At 48.0% G+C, this 15,020-nt stretch overlaps 1 protein-coding gene across 3 annotated transcripts; it reads right to left on the reverse strand.

Annotated features, from left to right (window-relative positions):
- Positions 1–1,396: 1,396 nt before the first annotated feature.
- Positions 1,397–14,767, reverse strand: HDHD2 (haloacid dehalogenase like hydrolase domain containing 2). Of its 3 annotated transcripts, XM_041464132.1 has the most exons (8): positions 14,689–14,754; positions 14,305–14,373; positions 12,428–12,563; positions 10,134–10,342; positions 7,856–7,940; positions 4,432–4,648; positions 3,652–3,715; positions 1,397–2,534 (listed from the first exon to the last, which is right to left on the reverse strand). In XM_041464132.1, exons 3-8 carry the CDS (start codon positions 12,526–12,528, stop codon positions 2,431–2,433), a joined length of 780 nt encoding a protein of 259 aa, XP_041320066.1. In that variant the 5' UTR covers positions 12,529–12,563; positions 14,305–14,373; positions 14,689–14,754; the 3' UTR covers positions 1,397–2,430. The 3 variants fall into 3 exon arrangements, with proteins under 3 accessions (XP_041320066.1, XP_041320067.1, XP_041320065.1); XM_041464133.1 differs by lacking the exon at positions 14,305–14,373 and having other exon boundaries at positions 14,689–14,767; XM_041464131.1 differs by lacking the exon at positions 14,689–14,754 and having other exon boundaries at positions 14,305–14,472.
- Between the last annotated feature and the right edge of the window lie 253 nt (positions 14,768–15,020).

Below are 15,020 nucleotides of genomic sequence, written 5' to 3' on the forward strand. Positions count from 1 at the left end.
ACATCTGGTGCCACCTCCCTGCTCCAGCAGGGCCATCCCAGGGCACAGGACACAGCATTGTGTCCAGAGGGCTCTGGAACGTCCCTGGTGAGGGAGACTCCAAGCCTCTCTGTCTCTGCCCAGGATAGAACTTGTGCTTCCTGTGCAGGGGAATTGCTGGGTCCTGCCCTGGCTCTGGTGCCATTGCTGGGCCTGGAGCAGAGCCTGGGCCCTGCTCTCACCCTCCCTGCACCCGGGGACAGCCAGGGACACGCAGGGACACGGAGGGACAGCCAGGGCTGAGGGCCCTCTCACAGCCCTGAACAGCCCCAGCTCCCTCAGCCTGTCCTGGGCATGGAGATGCTCCAGGCCCTTCCCCAGCTGTGCCAGCCTGCCCTGCCCATGGGTGCTGCAGTGAGCTCTGCAGGCTGTGCCAAATGTCCCCCACGCTGGACTGTCCTGCTCACACATGGCCAGGTGAGCAGCCAGCACTGCCACGTGTCCTGCACTCTTCCCATCAGAAATTCCAAACTTTTTCATTTTTTGTAATTTTTTCAGGCTCCAGGTCCTATCACTGCCCTCTTTCACACTCCTTCTTGCTCAGCAAGACACTTCCCCTCCATGCAGTTGTCCCTCTGTTTTCCTTGGGCTGGTGTGTCTGCATTCCAAGCACCAGGGTTGTGCATACTTTCCAGCACATTCCAGGACCTCTGAGGCACTGACAGTCCCTTTTATTCCTGCATCAGTCACACATTATTGGATGTCTCCAAGGGAAATATCTTCACAGGATTTTGTTGGTACATCTCCCGCCTCCTGCACCTGACTGTGACCCCAGGCCACACACCTCCCTCACATCCATCCTTCCAAGCAGAAACCAACAGGTTCGGAATGGCCGACACACAACCCAGATGTTTGAATTTGTGCAAAACTGCACAAAAACTGAAGCTGGCAGTACAAGGGCCCACAGACACTATCTAAAGATGGCTTCTATTCCTCAGAGGTCTCTTCTCCCAGGCAGAAAGTGTCATGATGGGAGGAAACAACCTCAGGTTGCACCAGGGAAGGTTCAGGTTGGACATTTGGAATTATTTCTTCCTGGGAAAGACTGTCCAGCCCTGGCACAGCTGCCCAGGGCAGTGGTGCAGTCTCCATCCCTGGAGGGATTTAAAAGCCATGTGGATGTGGCAACTGAGGACGTGGGTCAGTGGTGGCCTTGGCTGTGCTGGGGAATGGCTGGACTCGATGATCTTAGATAACTTTTCCAGCCTAAGTGATTCTGAGATTCTGTGATTTCTTCTTGTGTTTCCACTGCAACATCTCCTCCATCCACCCATTCTGTTCCTGACAGAGTCTAAATTTGAACGTTCTAACCACCCACCAAGGGAGGCTGCAGAGAGACACTGTCACACGTGAGGAATTCATTCATCACCATGGTTTTGTTTAACAAGAACGAGCATGGCTCATTAACACAAAACTGTATTTTCAATAAGGTTAATACTCCAGTAATGCATAATTACAATCTAATAATTTAACACACAGGAGCACTGTAAAACAACTGTAAAGGACTTTGATTATTACAGTTTGCAAATGGACCAGAAAAGCCATTTACCATCATTACAAAGTTGGTTCATATTGGGGGATGTAGTGCATAGGAAAAGCATTGCACGCTACAGAATTAAATTTCATTTTACAGCTCTGCTAACCAACTGTAAAAACTGGAATCTGTCCCCATGGCTTGTGAAGGATTTTTTCCATAACATTAAAAAGAAACAAAAAAATCCCCAACAAAAGTGAAATTTTGCAACTGTAGCATTAATAGGACCCTGCTGAAACCTAATTTTAAAAAGTCACAGTCTCTAAGGCATTTAATATCAGAGTTTTGTTTCTGTATCATTCTTTTTAATAACAGGATCTAATTAAAACATCTGTAAAATGCTGACAGTTTTTAATTTTATGTAAAATTTGAAAAGCAAGTAACAGGATCTGCTCTAATGAAATAGAGCCACAGTAGTTATTATTAAGCAATGGTGATATTTTCATTTAAGAGTCACTTCTAAACGAGTGTAATCTCTACCTTTAAGTCAGAGCAGAGCAGACACATCAGTGAAATCACTACAGGCCACTGAGGCTGTAAGGCTCTGTTTGAGCTTTATTTACTTGAGTGTTTTCAGTGCATGTTTCCAGTGCATGTTTTCAGTTTAGCTAATTCTGCAGAAGGTGATGCTCTCCATACAGCACTTTTCATCAGGTATTCTTTGAAAAGTGAAAATAAGAAAACACTGCCCTGTGTGTGTGCCTGTGCTGGGCCCACATGGATCCCCTGCCCCTCACAGCCCAGGGTGGTTTCTGATGGATGCCACGCATGCACTGGTCTTGGGACCTTAATTTTTGAAGCAAGAATTAAGGAAATGGTGTGAAACAGATGTTTCTTCAAGCTACCTGCTCCCTTTCTCACAACATCTGCTTCAGGATATGTTCCACTGCCTCTGGGAAATTCTCACAGGTTAAGTAGGGAGCAGGGCTGATCTTGTCTTCATCTGCTGGACGGTATTTACCTGTAACAGATTAACACAAAGATGCCTTTACCAAACTTCTCTAAGTACCTTTTTTTTCCCCCTTGAAAATTACAGCCTTGTCACAGCAGTACCAACCAGGAAAATGCCCAAAAACATCCCACAAGGCTTCCCTAAACAAATGCTGAGTCCTACCAGAGATTCCTCCAGGGGCAGCTCTGGATCAAAACTAGTGTTAATTGCACTGGTTCACTCTGCTGTACTGGCAAATGTCCATGTTGTAGGTTCTTAAAATAGTAATAATCATAGAATCCCAGAATGGTTTGAGTTACAAGAGACCTTAAATCACATCCAGTGCCACTCCCTGCCATGGGCAGGGACACCTTCCACTGTCCCAGGGTGCTCCAAGCCCCATCCAGCCTGGCCTTGGACACTGCCAGGGATCTATGGGCAGCTTCTCTGGGAAACCTGTGCCAAGGCTTCACCACCCTCACAGGGAAAGATTTCCTCCTAAAATCTCTAACCTAAATTTCATGTCTTTCATTTTGAACCCACTACTCCCTGTTCTATCACTACAGTTCCTGATGAAGAGTGCCTCTCTGAAGACTCTTCTGAAGAAAAGCAGGATTACTTCTCTTCATTTTCAACATGTCACACTGTGTGGCATGAGCAGCTGCCACCTCAAAGAGACCTTTCCCAGCCCATGGGTCCATCTACAACACAAACAATAGCTGTCAATCCCTCCAGGTTCCACTTCCATACAAAGCAAAATTACATTTATAACGACCTGTGTAATTGTTGAGGAATGTCACCAGAACTCCTGCATGATCAGAGGTTACATTGCTGTGACTGATTTTGGCAATCTAAGGTGTGATAGTAACAGTTTCCTCTGTTCTGTGATTACTGTTCTGGATTTTTGAGTCACAGCAAAAGTTCACACCTGCAAGAGCAGCTGTCCCATCTATGACTTTGGTCACCCTGCCATCAGCTGGGGGTCTGTGCTGTGCTCCAGCCCTGCTGTCACAATGTTCTGCCTGACAGGCTGCCTCTGCCCCACCCCACTCTGAGCAGGGCTCAGAGTCCCTTCACTTCTAGGCACAGGGTGAGATCACTGAAGGCACCACTGTCTCCTGAAATGACCAATCCATTGAGTACTTACCCGTCCTTACCAAAATCCCACGCATGCCTGCCTGCTGGGCACCACCAACATCATCCCTGCAGTCCTGGGACACAGCAGGAGAGCAGTGGGTTAGTGGGCACAGACATTTCCATAACCTTTTCTGCTTTGCACATCACTTAAAAAGCAGTGACACAGAGTCAGATCTTTCAGCTATCCCATCGGTCACACTGTCACAGGAGTGGTTTTCTATGTGCTGTCTGCCTGATCCAAGTGACTGATGTAAGAGAGAAAACCCCAGACACTAAATCCTGTGAACTTTCATGGAATTGTTTAGGTTGGAAAGCCCCTCTAAGACCACTGAATCCAACCATTCCCCCAGCACTGCCAAGGCTACCACTAACCCATGTCCCATACATCCACACAGCTTTTAAACCCCTCCAGGGATGGGGACTCCACCAATGCCCTAGGCAGCTCTGCCAGTGCTCAAAGTCCTATTTCACAAAGAATTTTTCTCTAATATCCCATCTAAACTTCCCCTGGCCCAGCCTGAGGCCGTTCCCTCTCCTCCTGTCCCTGTTCCCTGGGAGCACAGCCCGACCCCTCCATCTGTCCCCTCCTGTCAGGAGCTGTGCAGAGCCACAAGGTCCCCCCTGAGCCTCCTTTTCTCCAGGCTCAGCCCCTTCCCAGCTGCCTCAGCTGCTCCTGGGTCCTTCCCCAGCTCCATTTTCTCTCTAGAAATGACAGTTCCATCCTCTGGAGCCCCCCCTCAGGCCCTGCCCTCCCCGGAGGGCAGCACTGCAGGGCTTTGTGCCCACATACGTCTCCAATCATGACGGCCTCCTCGGGGGCACAGTCAGTGCCCCGCAAAGCCTCCAGGAAGAAGGTCTTCTCTGGCTTCCCCACCACGGTGGCTTTGGTGTCTGTTGCATACTCCAGCCCTGTCACAAAAGGCCCAGGTCCCAGGCAAAGGCCATCCTTCTTCTTGAAATAGCGGGCTTTGTGGATTGCTATGAGAGGCGCTCCATCCAGAATCAACCTAAAGAATGAATGAATGAAGAAGAGAGTACAAAAATTATACTAAAGGTACTATATGATACTAAAGGCCTCAAGTGGCTTTCACACAATCCCACAATGGTTTGGGTTGGAAGGGATCTTTAAGCTCATCCAGTCCCACCCCCTGCCATAGGCAGGGGCACCTTCCCCTATTCCAGGTTGCTCCAAGCCCCATCCAGCCTGGACTTGGACACTTCCAGGGATCCAGGGGCAGCCACAGCTGCTCTGGGCACCCTGTGCCAGGGCCTGCCCACCCTCACAGGGAAAAATTTCTTGTGAGTACAGGATGAATCATTTGACCTTTATATTATAGCATTGAAGGAATTACAGTAACAAATTACATTAAAAAAACTCAAAGCCATTTGAGTCATTCATGTCCCTCGGCATTTCCCTGTTAACCCTGGGAGTTTGAGCAGGCTTGCTTCCACAGAACCTGCAACTCATCTTTGGCTCTCACATTTCTGCTATGTGCCCTGCAGATTTTCCTCACAGCAGACACTGCATCCCCCTGTCCTGCAGCAAAGGGAAGCTGTGTAGGTGCTGCACTACAGGAATGCTCCTGGTGCACCAAGCACAGCAATGTGATTGCAGTCCTCTTCTCCCAGGTTTCAGTGCAACAAGCACTGAACTGCCATTGGACTGCTAAACATTTTCCCTTTGATGTTACTGTTTCTCCAGGTAATGCAGGTCGCTCCAATCTTTATCGCAACAGGGTAAAACACTGGTCTCAGGGCAGAAAGGAGGATTTATTTCCCTCTTAATCCCTGATTTGCAAAACAAAACAAAAGCCTTTAAGAAAACAAAGTCTTGCTTTGCCCCTGTTGTAGGAGGCTGGCTGAGGTGAGCTGGATTCTCCTTGGAGGATGTCTGCAGAGCAGTCTGGAAGCTCTGAGCAGGGCATAAATGATATTTCATTTCACTTAATTGTCACAAAACACTCCTATTGAATCAATGCATTCCAAAGCAGGCTGAACAAGAAGAGAGCTGGGTTGTGTTTCTGTGAGCAGCCAGACATGTTCATGATGGGAGGATGCCTCTAGGATACAGAAAAATTTAATTTGACAGCATCACCACAACCACTATGTTCAGCAGTTTGCAGGAGAGATCTCACCTGAGAGAATTCTTTCAAACATGGCATCAAAATCCCACTTATACAGGAAGAGAAATTTAGTCTCAGTAATTTCAAGTGGTGCCTGGAGAACGGCCAGACTCTGTGTATCTCGTTTTGGGACTAATGTTGAGTTAGATTTACCTAAGTTAATGTTGGGTGTCAATGGAATAGTTGCCTACCACATAATTAGTCAGCGTGGGCTCCTCACAGTTGGTGCAGAGGAAAAGGCACTCCTAGGGCACAGTTCAACTGTCCTATTTTAAGCACTATTAGGTAAAAAAATGCCCTGAAGTGCCTCCCTTATCCCTCCAGAGCCCAGATCACCAGCACAGACAGAGGAACCTGCGTTTAGATATCTGCACTTAATCAGATCCACCTCAGAGTTCTGCAATCCTGATGCAATTCCATTTTCAATGCAAATCCCAAGTGACTTAATTATCTGAGCAGCAAAGGAGAAGCAATAGGGCAAGGCTCGACAAGAAGAGAATGTGCTCTTGTCGAGCCTTGCCCTATTCCTGTGTGGCCAGTGTTTGCATCAGGCCCAACAGAACTGACACCAGCAAAAGTTTATTCCCCATAGAGAATGGGGGGAAACACCCAGAACAAATCAGTGAGGTGTTACAGGCCAGATAGAACCCATACTGGCTTTTTTTTTGGTCTTCAGCCTGTAGCAAATGATGGATATTATTCAACAGTTAATATATTTAGGACAGAAATACAGATCAATAAAATTATGTAAGCACTGGGATACTCAATAGGTTAAGCTCATGTAGTTGTGAAATTAAGAGTCCACTCATGACCCAAAGTAAAATTCCAAAATCAATGCCTTTGGCATTGGCCTTGCCATTTGGCAAGGCTCACTAACAAGGCAGACAGGATCAGTCTGGGTCAACATGTGTTGATGTAACCCAGAATTGGCAGAATATGAGGACAGCATTGGCCTCCCACTCCAAGAGATCTCCCTAAGACACTGGTGGGCAGTAATTGATAGCCCCTCTTCTACTTTATGGTTATAGACAGGTTAAGGTGTCTGGTATCAGGGCTTTCACCGAATTTCAAGGTGCAGAACTGAGGTAGCCACCACGCTGTGAGCAAAGATGGGAAAGGGCTCATCACACACATCACCAGGGCTCTGCTCAGCTACAGGCTCACATCCAGCGTGTGAAAGCTGAAGGCTTTTCAAGTTAAAATACTTGTGGAGTATTTTAACTCCAGAGTGTGGAGTCAAGTCAGAACCAGTGAGAAGGACACATGGCTCTGCACACACTGGGGCAGCCCGGCTCATGGATGCTCACAGATGGGTAAGGTGACTTACCCCTCAGCCTAGAGGCAAAAAGAGCATTAAAAATAAAACACTCAAGATCAGCTCCACAGCCCACCTGGCCCAACAGGTTGTGCTGGCCACTCCTGAACAGAAGATCCTTCAGAAGATCCTGCATTAGGTATGTAAGGAATAATCTGCCCTAAATACTGGATTTCCTTCCCTATACCACACAGGCTCTGAAGGATGGGCTTTGAACACAGAATCTGCCTCTTCTCTTGGAGAAGAGGAAACAGCCCCAGGCTGTGCCAGGGCAGGTACAGGTTGGACATGAGGAGGAATTTCTCATGGGAAGGCTGGTCACGTATTGGAAGGAGATGCCTAGGGAGGTGTTGGAGTCCTCATCCCTGGAGGTGTCCAAGGAAGGCCTGGACGTGGCACTCAATGGTCTGGGCTGGTGACACAGTGGGGATTGGTCACAGCTTGGACTCAGTGGGATGGGGGTCTTTTCCAACCCAAATAATTCTGTGAATGCTTCCCCACACCCCTAGTTTTGTGTATTTCCCCTTGATGAATTGCTAACTCTTCCCCTCAGTGACAGCTGTGACTGCACTTCTGCAGTTTATTTAGACTGAAAGCTGTAAAAATGAGGTCTGGACTGCCTGAAGTTCCCAGTGGAGAACCCAAATCCCACAAGATTAGTGGCTCCCTCACAAGCTGCATAATGTGTGATATTCCTACCACCCTTTTCTTCCCAGAAAGAGAAGAGCCCAGCACAAGAGAGCTCCCACTCCACCCCCTGCCAGGGGCTGCCTTACCGAAAGGCTCTGTTCATCATCTCGTAGTGGAAGTGCTCAGGAGCCAGTCCCACCACCACAGCATTGGGGTTATCCGTGCCAATCCCTAGGAAAGACAGGATTTAATTCACACTTAGCAGCCCACAGTCAGCAAAGTGCATTTAATCACTTTAAGGCAAAAACAAGCATTTTCCTACACATTCATAGCACAGAAACTGCTTTTATGTCTTTTATAGATGAAGAAAGCATCTGTGGAAAAGGTGCTGGTCTATCCAGACTGTTCCATCCTCTAGGATCTGGACAGTCTTAACAGCAGCTGTAGGATGATTCTGCCACTGCTCCCACAGAAATGCAGCAGGACACAAAAATCCCTATTTTAATTGAATGACTGCTTGCCATCTGGGAGTCCTTCTCTACATATATTTATGTGCTTTGTAAGACACTAAAGCAGGAATTCAAGTGAATCCCATCCAGTTTTTTAATTCCCTCTAGCCACAGGAAATTCCACTGACTGTTGTTCCATGCATCTGTCTGATTCTGACAATAAAGATGGTACTGCAACACTGCCCTAAAGTTGTTCCCCTAGATAAATGTGGGCTTTTCTGGAAGGTCTTTTTCCAAACTGGATTAGTGCCCTTGGGAACAACTCCACTGCAGTCCCACCCCAGGACAGACCCAGCAGTGGAAGCAGAGTAGCACCAGCAGGAGGGTTTTACTAATGGGATGTTATCAGCTGAGGATTTTGTTCCACCTTCAAACACACCCTCTGCAGCTTTAGCAGGACAACCAGAGCTCCTGGCTGGCTCTTCTGGCTGAGGCCTCCTGCTGCATGTCCCTCAGGTGCTCAGCCAGCACAACATCCACTCAGAGGTGCCACGGTGGATTCGTGACATCACCCAGAAGCATGAGTCCTTAAACCAGGAAAGGATTCCTTCATCCGCCTGTGACCAACTTCAACAGAGAGGTTAGCCAAGACAGCTCAATAGCAGCCATTAACTGGAATTTAAAGCACTCCCCACTGTACTTACATGTTCCAAAAGCAGCACTGAGGAAACGTGAGCCAAAGCCCTTGTAGCAAAAACAAATCAAACAACCCACTCCAGACTCCAGCAATACAGATGATGCACCAACGTGGCCCCATATTACCTCTGTCTCTGCCATCTTTTATAAAATTAGCATCAGATCCTGAAAAACTGATGGAAAGATCCCAAAACTATGGAGACTGAGCTGATTTAAATGCTGTCAGTGAAAGAGCTGCTGCCTCTGCTGTTTCTCACCCAGGAAAGCCTTCCTGGGGACACAAGTATTGCTGAATATTGCTGGGGGCACACTTCTCTGGATATGCTGTTAGGTAGAACAGATTACCAGGTTTCCCTGCTCTCACAGAGGCTTTTCTCCTGAACATTGACCTCTCTGAAGATTTCTGACCAGACTAAGGGACCAAAATTTAACAGGAAATTCCTAGATCCTGGCAAGATTAGAACCTACTTGAATTACACAGCCAAAAGATTTCAGTTTGTAAGACAAGGACAAGGCAAGCCATCCATACTTCTGCTGCCTTGACTTTAAATAAAAAAAAATGCTGAGTGTACAGTATACAGTTTTCAACTCTGAGTATGTTAAAAATGTGGGAATCTTTGCTACCCTTGATGTCCAAATGAGAACACATCATTTTCTGCTCCCCTGACTGCTGAGGGAGAGAAATAGAAGCATCTGACAGCAAAGCAGATTTTAACCAAGTCTTTAGGGATGACAGTTCAGAGGACTCAAGGTGATGAACCTTCTGTCACCAGTGAAGGTATCCAACTACATGGGGTGAAACCTAAATGTTCAATGTAAGATAAGCAATAATTGCCTGGAGATTTTGCATTTAATAATAATCTATTAACAGAGAAACAGCCTGCTGTGTGTGCCTACACACTGTTTTTTCAGCTCTTTATGAGTAAAACCTCTGCAGGAAGTCACGTATTGCACAAATTGACACATCTTTGCTATTAAAAAAATCAGCACTGATAGGTCCAATAAAGCACCAATGACCTGGTGATAACTATTACTTCATATTTTACACTGGAAATGAATAGAAAGCATTGAGTTTTACCTGAATTCCTAACTATTTGAAGGCCTTGGATGCCATTTCCACTGCTCCTCAAAAAGATACAACTTCAGGCTGTTTGATGTTTGATTTAAAATGAAAAAAGGACCTTTATGACCCTCCAGAATTCCACATTTCAGGGCACAACGTCTCCTTAGCTGTTCATTAACCGCTATTCATTAATTAGCTGCTTCCTGAGCATCTCACCTGTGAAATCAGGCAGGGCCTTGTCGTCCACCAGGAGCAGGGGCCGCACCTGCTGCTGCTCCAGGAGGTTCCTGGCTGCTGTCAGGGAGGTGAAGATCTCGTGCTCGGCGATGTCGAAGCCCAGCCCCGTCAGCCTCTCCAGCAGGTCCCTCTTGCTCTCCTTGGTGGTGTTGGTCACAAACCGGACGGTCACCGGGGCACTGCGCAGCCTGGGGGGGACACAGGGGCACAGACTGGGCACAGGCTCCTCCTGTCCTTACCCCTCTGCTTCTCTCTGGGGCTAAAAACAGCCCCAGAGGCTGCAGATGAACAGAGCACACGGAAGACTGGTGCCACACAAAAACTTCCGTGATGCGGAACAGACAGCAAGAATTATGCCCCCCAGACCAAGGCAAGTCATCCTCCCCTCCTCTCCCTCTCTAACACAAAAATTCCTGAGGAAAACAGTGATTCTAACTCCCTCTTCACAGCAGCAGCCAGCACATCCATGATCACTAATTTGAAAAGCCTTTTTATTTAAACTACACAAATAAGCCAGCCCTGCTTCTTGATCAAAATAAGCAAACAAAATAAGCTTGTTGCTGAATTAATATATTGAATTCCACTGCTGGGTGAATTTCCCAGCAGCTGTGGCTCGTTCAGGAGGCTCCAGGAGCCTGTGTTACCTTGGTGGTGGTTTTATGTCAGCTTCTGCAGCCATTTCCCCCTTTCCTGAGGAACACCAGCATCACATAAAACCACGTTATTGCCCTGTGCTGACAGTAAATACTACCAAACAATCAAATAATTTTAAGTGACAGTTTCAACAGCATTCCCTTTAATTACTCCCCCACCATCACTTTCTCTGTTGCTATAGGAACAAACACAGGCATCAGGACTGCGTGGAGAACATCAGAAGAAAGTTGGAGACTTGCTTCCACCTGCCACTTCCTTCTATCTCTTGTTTTACACTGACCATTCACAGGTATGAGCTGATAAAAAGAGTCCCCTGGGTGATAATAAAATAAAAATTAATTTTTATTAGTGATTTTTCCCTCTGGACCTCAATAGGGAACTGTGAAAACAGTAATTCTAAAACAGGCATCTCTCCATTTGTTCCCTGAGCAAGCTGCATGCCATTCCCTCCAGCTTCTCTTTGGGAAGGACAAGGAAGGACTGGCAGAAAAGAGAGTGGGATAATATTTTTTTTCACACCTCTGAGCCAAAAGGCCTGGCTGTTCTCTGCCACCTGCCCTCCATAGCTGTGGCAGCACATATATATTATATGGAATTTCAGGAACACTGACTCCCATTTCTCCCTGCAGTGAGTGAAAGGGCAGTGAATGAGTAGCCAGTGTTTCAGCAGTTTTTACTTCCTTGCAATTTTACATCTTAAGGACATAATAATTTCCACAGCACTACCTGTGGGAAATGCAGCTTCCTCACCCCTCTGTGAACTTTTCCTCTGAGCTACAGTCCAGCTTTATAAAACTCTTAGCAGCCCATTCAGCTCCAGTAGAGAGTTCAGTTCTGCTCCTATATCCTGATTAATCCTTAGTGCCCCAGAATCCTAAAGTGTCCCCCTTCATTCATCAAAATATCACCTATCACTCTGGGATTTTTCCTCGTCCATTGCAAGATGTCTTCTCCAGGAAAACACCACAAATATTCCTGGGATTGTGAGTCCTATTTCACCACTGACTTGGTTGGAATAAATCACTTTGCTGTGCCTCAGTGTCTTTAGGCACCCTTTGACCTCAAGAGAAAGAGTTAATCTGGCTGTCTTGTTTATTATTGCGTTTAAATTCCTACAAAAGAAAAAAAAAAATGAGGTTGCCTACCTAGCAGAAAGAAACTTTAAAAACAGTAATAACTGAGAAAATTGTAGTCTGAATGAAATGAAAATGCTGCAGAGGTTGCCTTGCTCCCCAGAGCAAGCTTTTCTGTTATCCCACTTTACCTCAGCACAGATTGAAAAGATCTGACAGATCACCGAGGAACAGCTCAGCTGTACTGATTTTGGGGCAATTCACCCAAACTCAACTGTGGCTGTGGCTGTCTCACCCGTGAATCAGTGGAGACACCTTGAATATTGGTGGTTTTATGTCTAGAAAAGGCTTAGAAAACACGGGAAGAGCCACTGAGGAAAGCAGCTCAGGTGACACCAGTATCTCTCTCCACCCTTTGCTGAGCTCTCCTGGCACGAACGCAGCGTAAAGGATTCGGCCGCGCGCTAGCCCCACTCACCCACCCCTTTGTGCAAACAGCACTGACACAACCTCCCAGAGCAAACCCGAAAAAGAGGGGAAACTTGCCTCTTGAGGGCCTCCTGGGCGCCGGGCACGGCCGAGTCCTCGACGTGGAGGGTGCCATTGAGATCCACCAGCACGGCCTTCAGCGCGCGCCGCGCCGCCATCGCGCCCGGGGACAGGCCCAGGCACCCCGGGATTCCTGAGGATTTAAAAAAAAACCCCACACAATTGACTGGGGGGGTGTTTTTCTCACAAAGACTCTGTGGAAATCAGGTGCTGTTTGCTCTTTAAGTGCATCAAAACAAAATAAGCTCTCTGAAGGACTCAAGGGTGCTGTGGAGAGAGAGAGCCATTAGGCCTGCGATTGCAGGCCCAAGGCCTCAGCAAGAATATTTCAGCAAGTCCCACCGACATCGACAGTGAAAATAAAGACACCGTGCTCTAAAGCTGTGTCTCTAAAGCTGCATTTTGGCTGTAAAGCTCAGAACGCTCTGCCAAAGTGGAAGCTGTTGGTTTTATTTTTGTAAGAGTATGCAGCCCACACCACAGCCACTCTGAGGCGGCTCAGTCAGGATTTTTGCAGATTTTTAGCCTGGAAGCTCTCAGGGCTCCGGTATATCCAGCACCTCAAAGGGTCATTCCATGCTCTTGCAAAAGGGACAGTTTTTCTGGTTCCACGTACTCAGCCCAAAATAAAAGCCAGGATTTGAAGGGTAAAGGCACCAGGGGAGGAACAGAGAGGTGATGTTTGAGTCCCCCAGCTAAAGATCTGTCTCCAGAAACAAACACGTCCCCTCACGAGGGCTGCAAGCGCTGCATTTTGCTCCATGAACAAGTCTGAGGAGCTGTTTCTCAGAAAATGTCCAATACAGCTCCAATACAGCACAGTTTTCTCCTGTTCATTAGACAAGAACCATCTGAGAAAGCTGAGGGATTTGGGATTATAGAAGAGAGGCTTGGGGGTGATCTGATTTTGGCTTTTCAGTACCTGAGGGACAATTTCCAAGTGACGGAGGGACAGGACACAGAGAATATCCCATATATCCTTCCCAATATCACATGTGTCCCTGTCCCAGAGGGCAGGCACAGATTTTGGCATCTTGGGCAGGAATTGCTGGCTGGCAGGGTGGGCAGGCCCTGGCACAGGGTGCCCAGAGCAGCTGTGGCTGCCCCTGGATCCCTGGCAGTGCCCAAGGCCAGGCTGGATGGGGCTTGGAGCAGCCTGGGACAGTGGAAGGTGTCCCTGCCATGGCAGGGGATGGCACTGGATGGGCTTTAAGATCCTTTGTACCCAAACCGCTCTGGGATCTGCCAACCCTACGAGTGACCACAATTTTGTGTTCAGCTGGTTTGGTTACAGACAGCATGTAGCACGTCTGTGCTTTTAAAAAAGCACACAGCGTAGTCAACACCATGACTGGACCCTGCCCTAGTAAATTTCTGTCACTGTTATCTTTGCAGACAGTTTTATAAATGGTCGTGTGGGCCACAGGTACACCCCACACACACACACACCAGGAAGCTTTGATATTCCACTACCATTATTCCTGCTGGTTCTCTGCAATAAGAAAATAAATAAAAATGCTTCTCTTACTGTATGTCTGTTGATATGAAAGCCAAAGTTAAATGTTAATGATACACAGCTGAAAACAGAACTCCTAAAGAAGCTTCATCAATTTCAATGGAAATTGCTACTTTTATTATTATTACAACTATTACCACTGTTACTGTTTTTATTTTGCTGTTACTATTTTATTGTTACCCTACATTTCCATCGGTTCTGCTGTTCACAGTGCATTTATTCAGGAAATGAGGAAGTTATCTGCAGAGCCAGTTTCCAGCACAGCCTGATTTTAAGGAAAAAGCTCATGGACTGCCAAGAAGCCCTAAAAGGCCTCCAGAACCGCAGTTTTTATAATCACATCCCAACGAAAACTCACCTTGTCAGGACAAAGGGACACCCCAGCCCCGGTCTCTGAGACAAGGACACGAGGAACACAAGACACAACCTAAGGGAAAGCGGGATATATTCTATACAGATATAGGTGGTTATATATATGTCCCTCGGTGGAAGGATGCGGATGGCACAGGTGCGTGCCCTCCCGCCCCAAAACCCCCGTCTGGCGGAGATGGTACCGCCCCTTCCCGCCAGATCACAACGGGCACATGGGCTGGCCCATTCCCTACCGGGGGAGTCCCGACCACGGCGAGCTCCCCTTTCCCTGACGCGGATGGTTCCGCCCGCCCGTTCGCGGCCGAAGGCGGCGGACGCGCCCACGCGGAGGAGAGGGGGGAGCAGCCAGCGCGGCTCCCCCGGCACTGACCTGTTCCCGCCGCCGCCGTCGCCGCCGCGCTCTGCCCGCCGCCCGCGGGGTCCTGGCGGAGCCGCGCCCGCCCAGCCCCGCGCCGGGCCCGCCCGCCGCCAGCGCGGCAGATAATAAACAGAATGTAATGATTATTGTCATAAATAAATACCGGCCTCAGCCCGCAGCGGGCCTGCCGGCGGTCGGCGTCCGGCAGCCGCGACAGGCAGCGCGGGGCAGCCCGCAGGGCCCTGAGGGCGCGGGGCGCGCCGAGACACGGGTATGGTTATAAATTATATAAATTACACCCGTTCTGTCCATTGTATCCCCTGTTACAGCCTCTTTATCCTATA

The sequence above is a fragment of the Pyrgilauda ruficollis genome, unplaced genomic scaffold, assembly GCF_017590135.1.
Source record: "Pyrgilauda ruficollis isolate IOZ18807 unplaced genomic scaffold, ASM1759013v1 scaffold170, whole genome shotgun sequence".
NCBI lineage: Eukaryota > Metazoa > Chordata > Aves > Passeriformes > Passeridae > Pyrgilauda > Pyrgilauda ruficollis.

Excerpts from the sequence above, each read along its gene's own strand:
- HDHD2 (XM_041464133.1), bottom strand. The coding sequence starts at position 12,528 with ATGGCGGCGCGGCGCGCGCTGAAGGCCGTGCTGGTGGATCTCAATGGC. Across the intron at positions 10,343-12,427 it reads GCCCAGGAGGCCCTCAAGAG|GCTGCGCAGTGCCCCGGTGA; the intron begins GCAAGTTTCCCC and ends TGTCCCCCCCAG. Across the intron at positions 2,535-3,651 it reads TGGGATTTTGGTAAGGACGG|GTAAATACCGTCCAGCAGAT; the intron begins GTAAGTACTCAA and ends AATCTGTTACAG.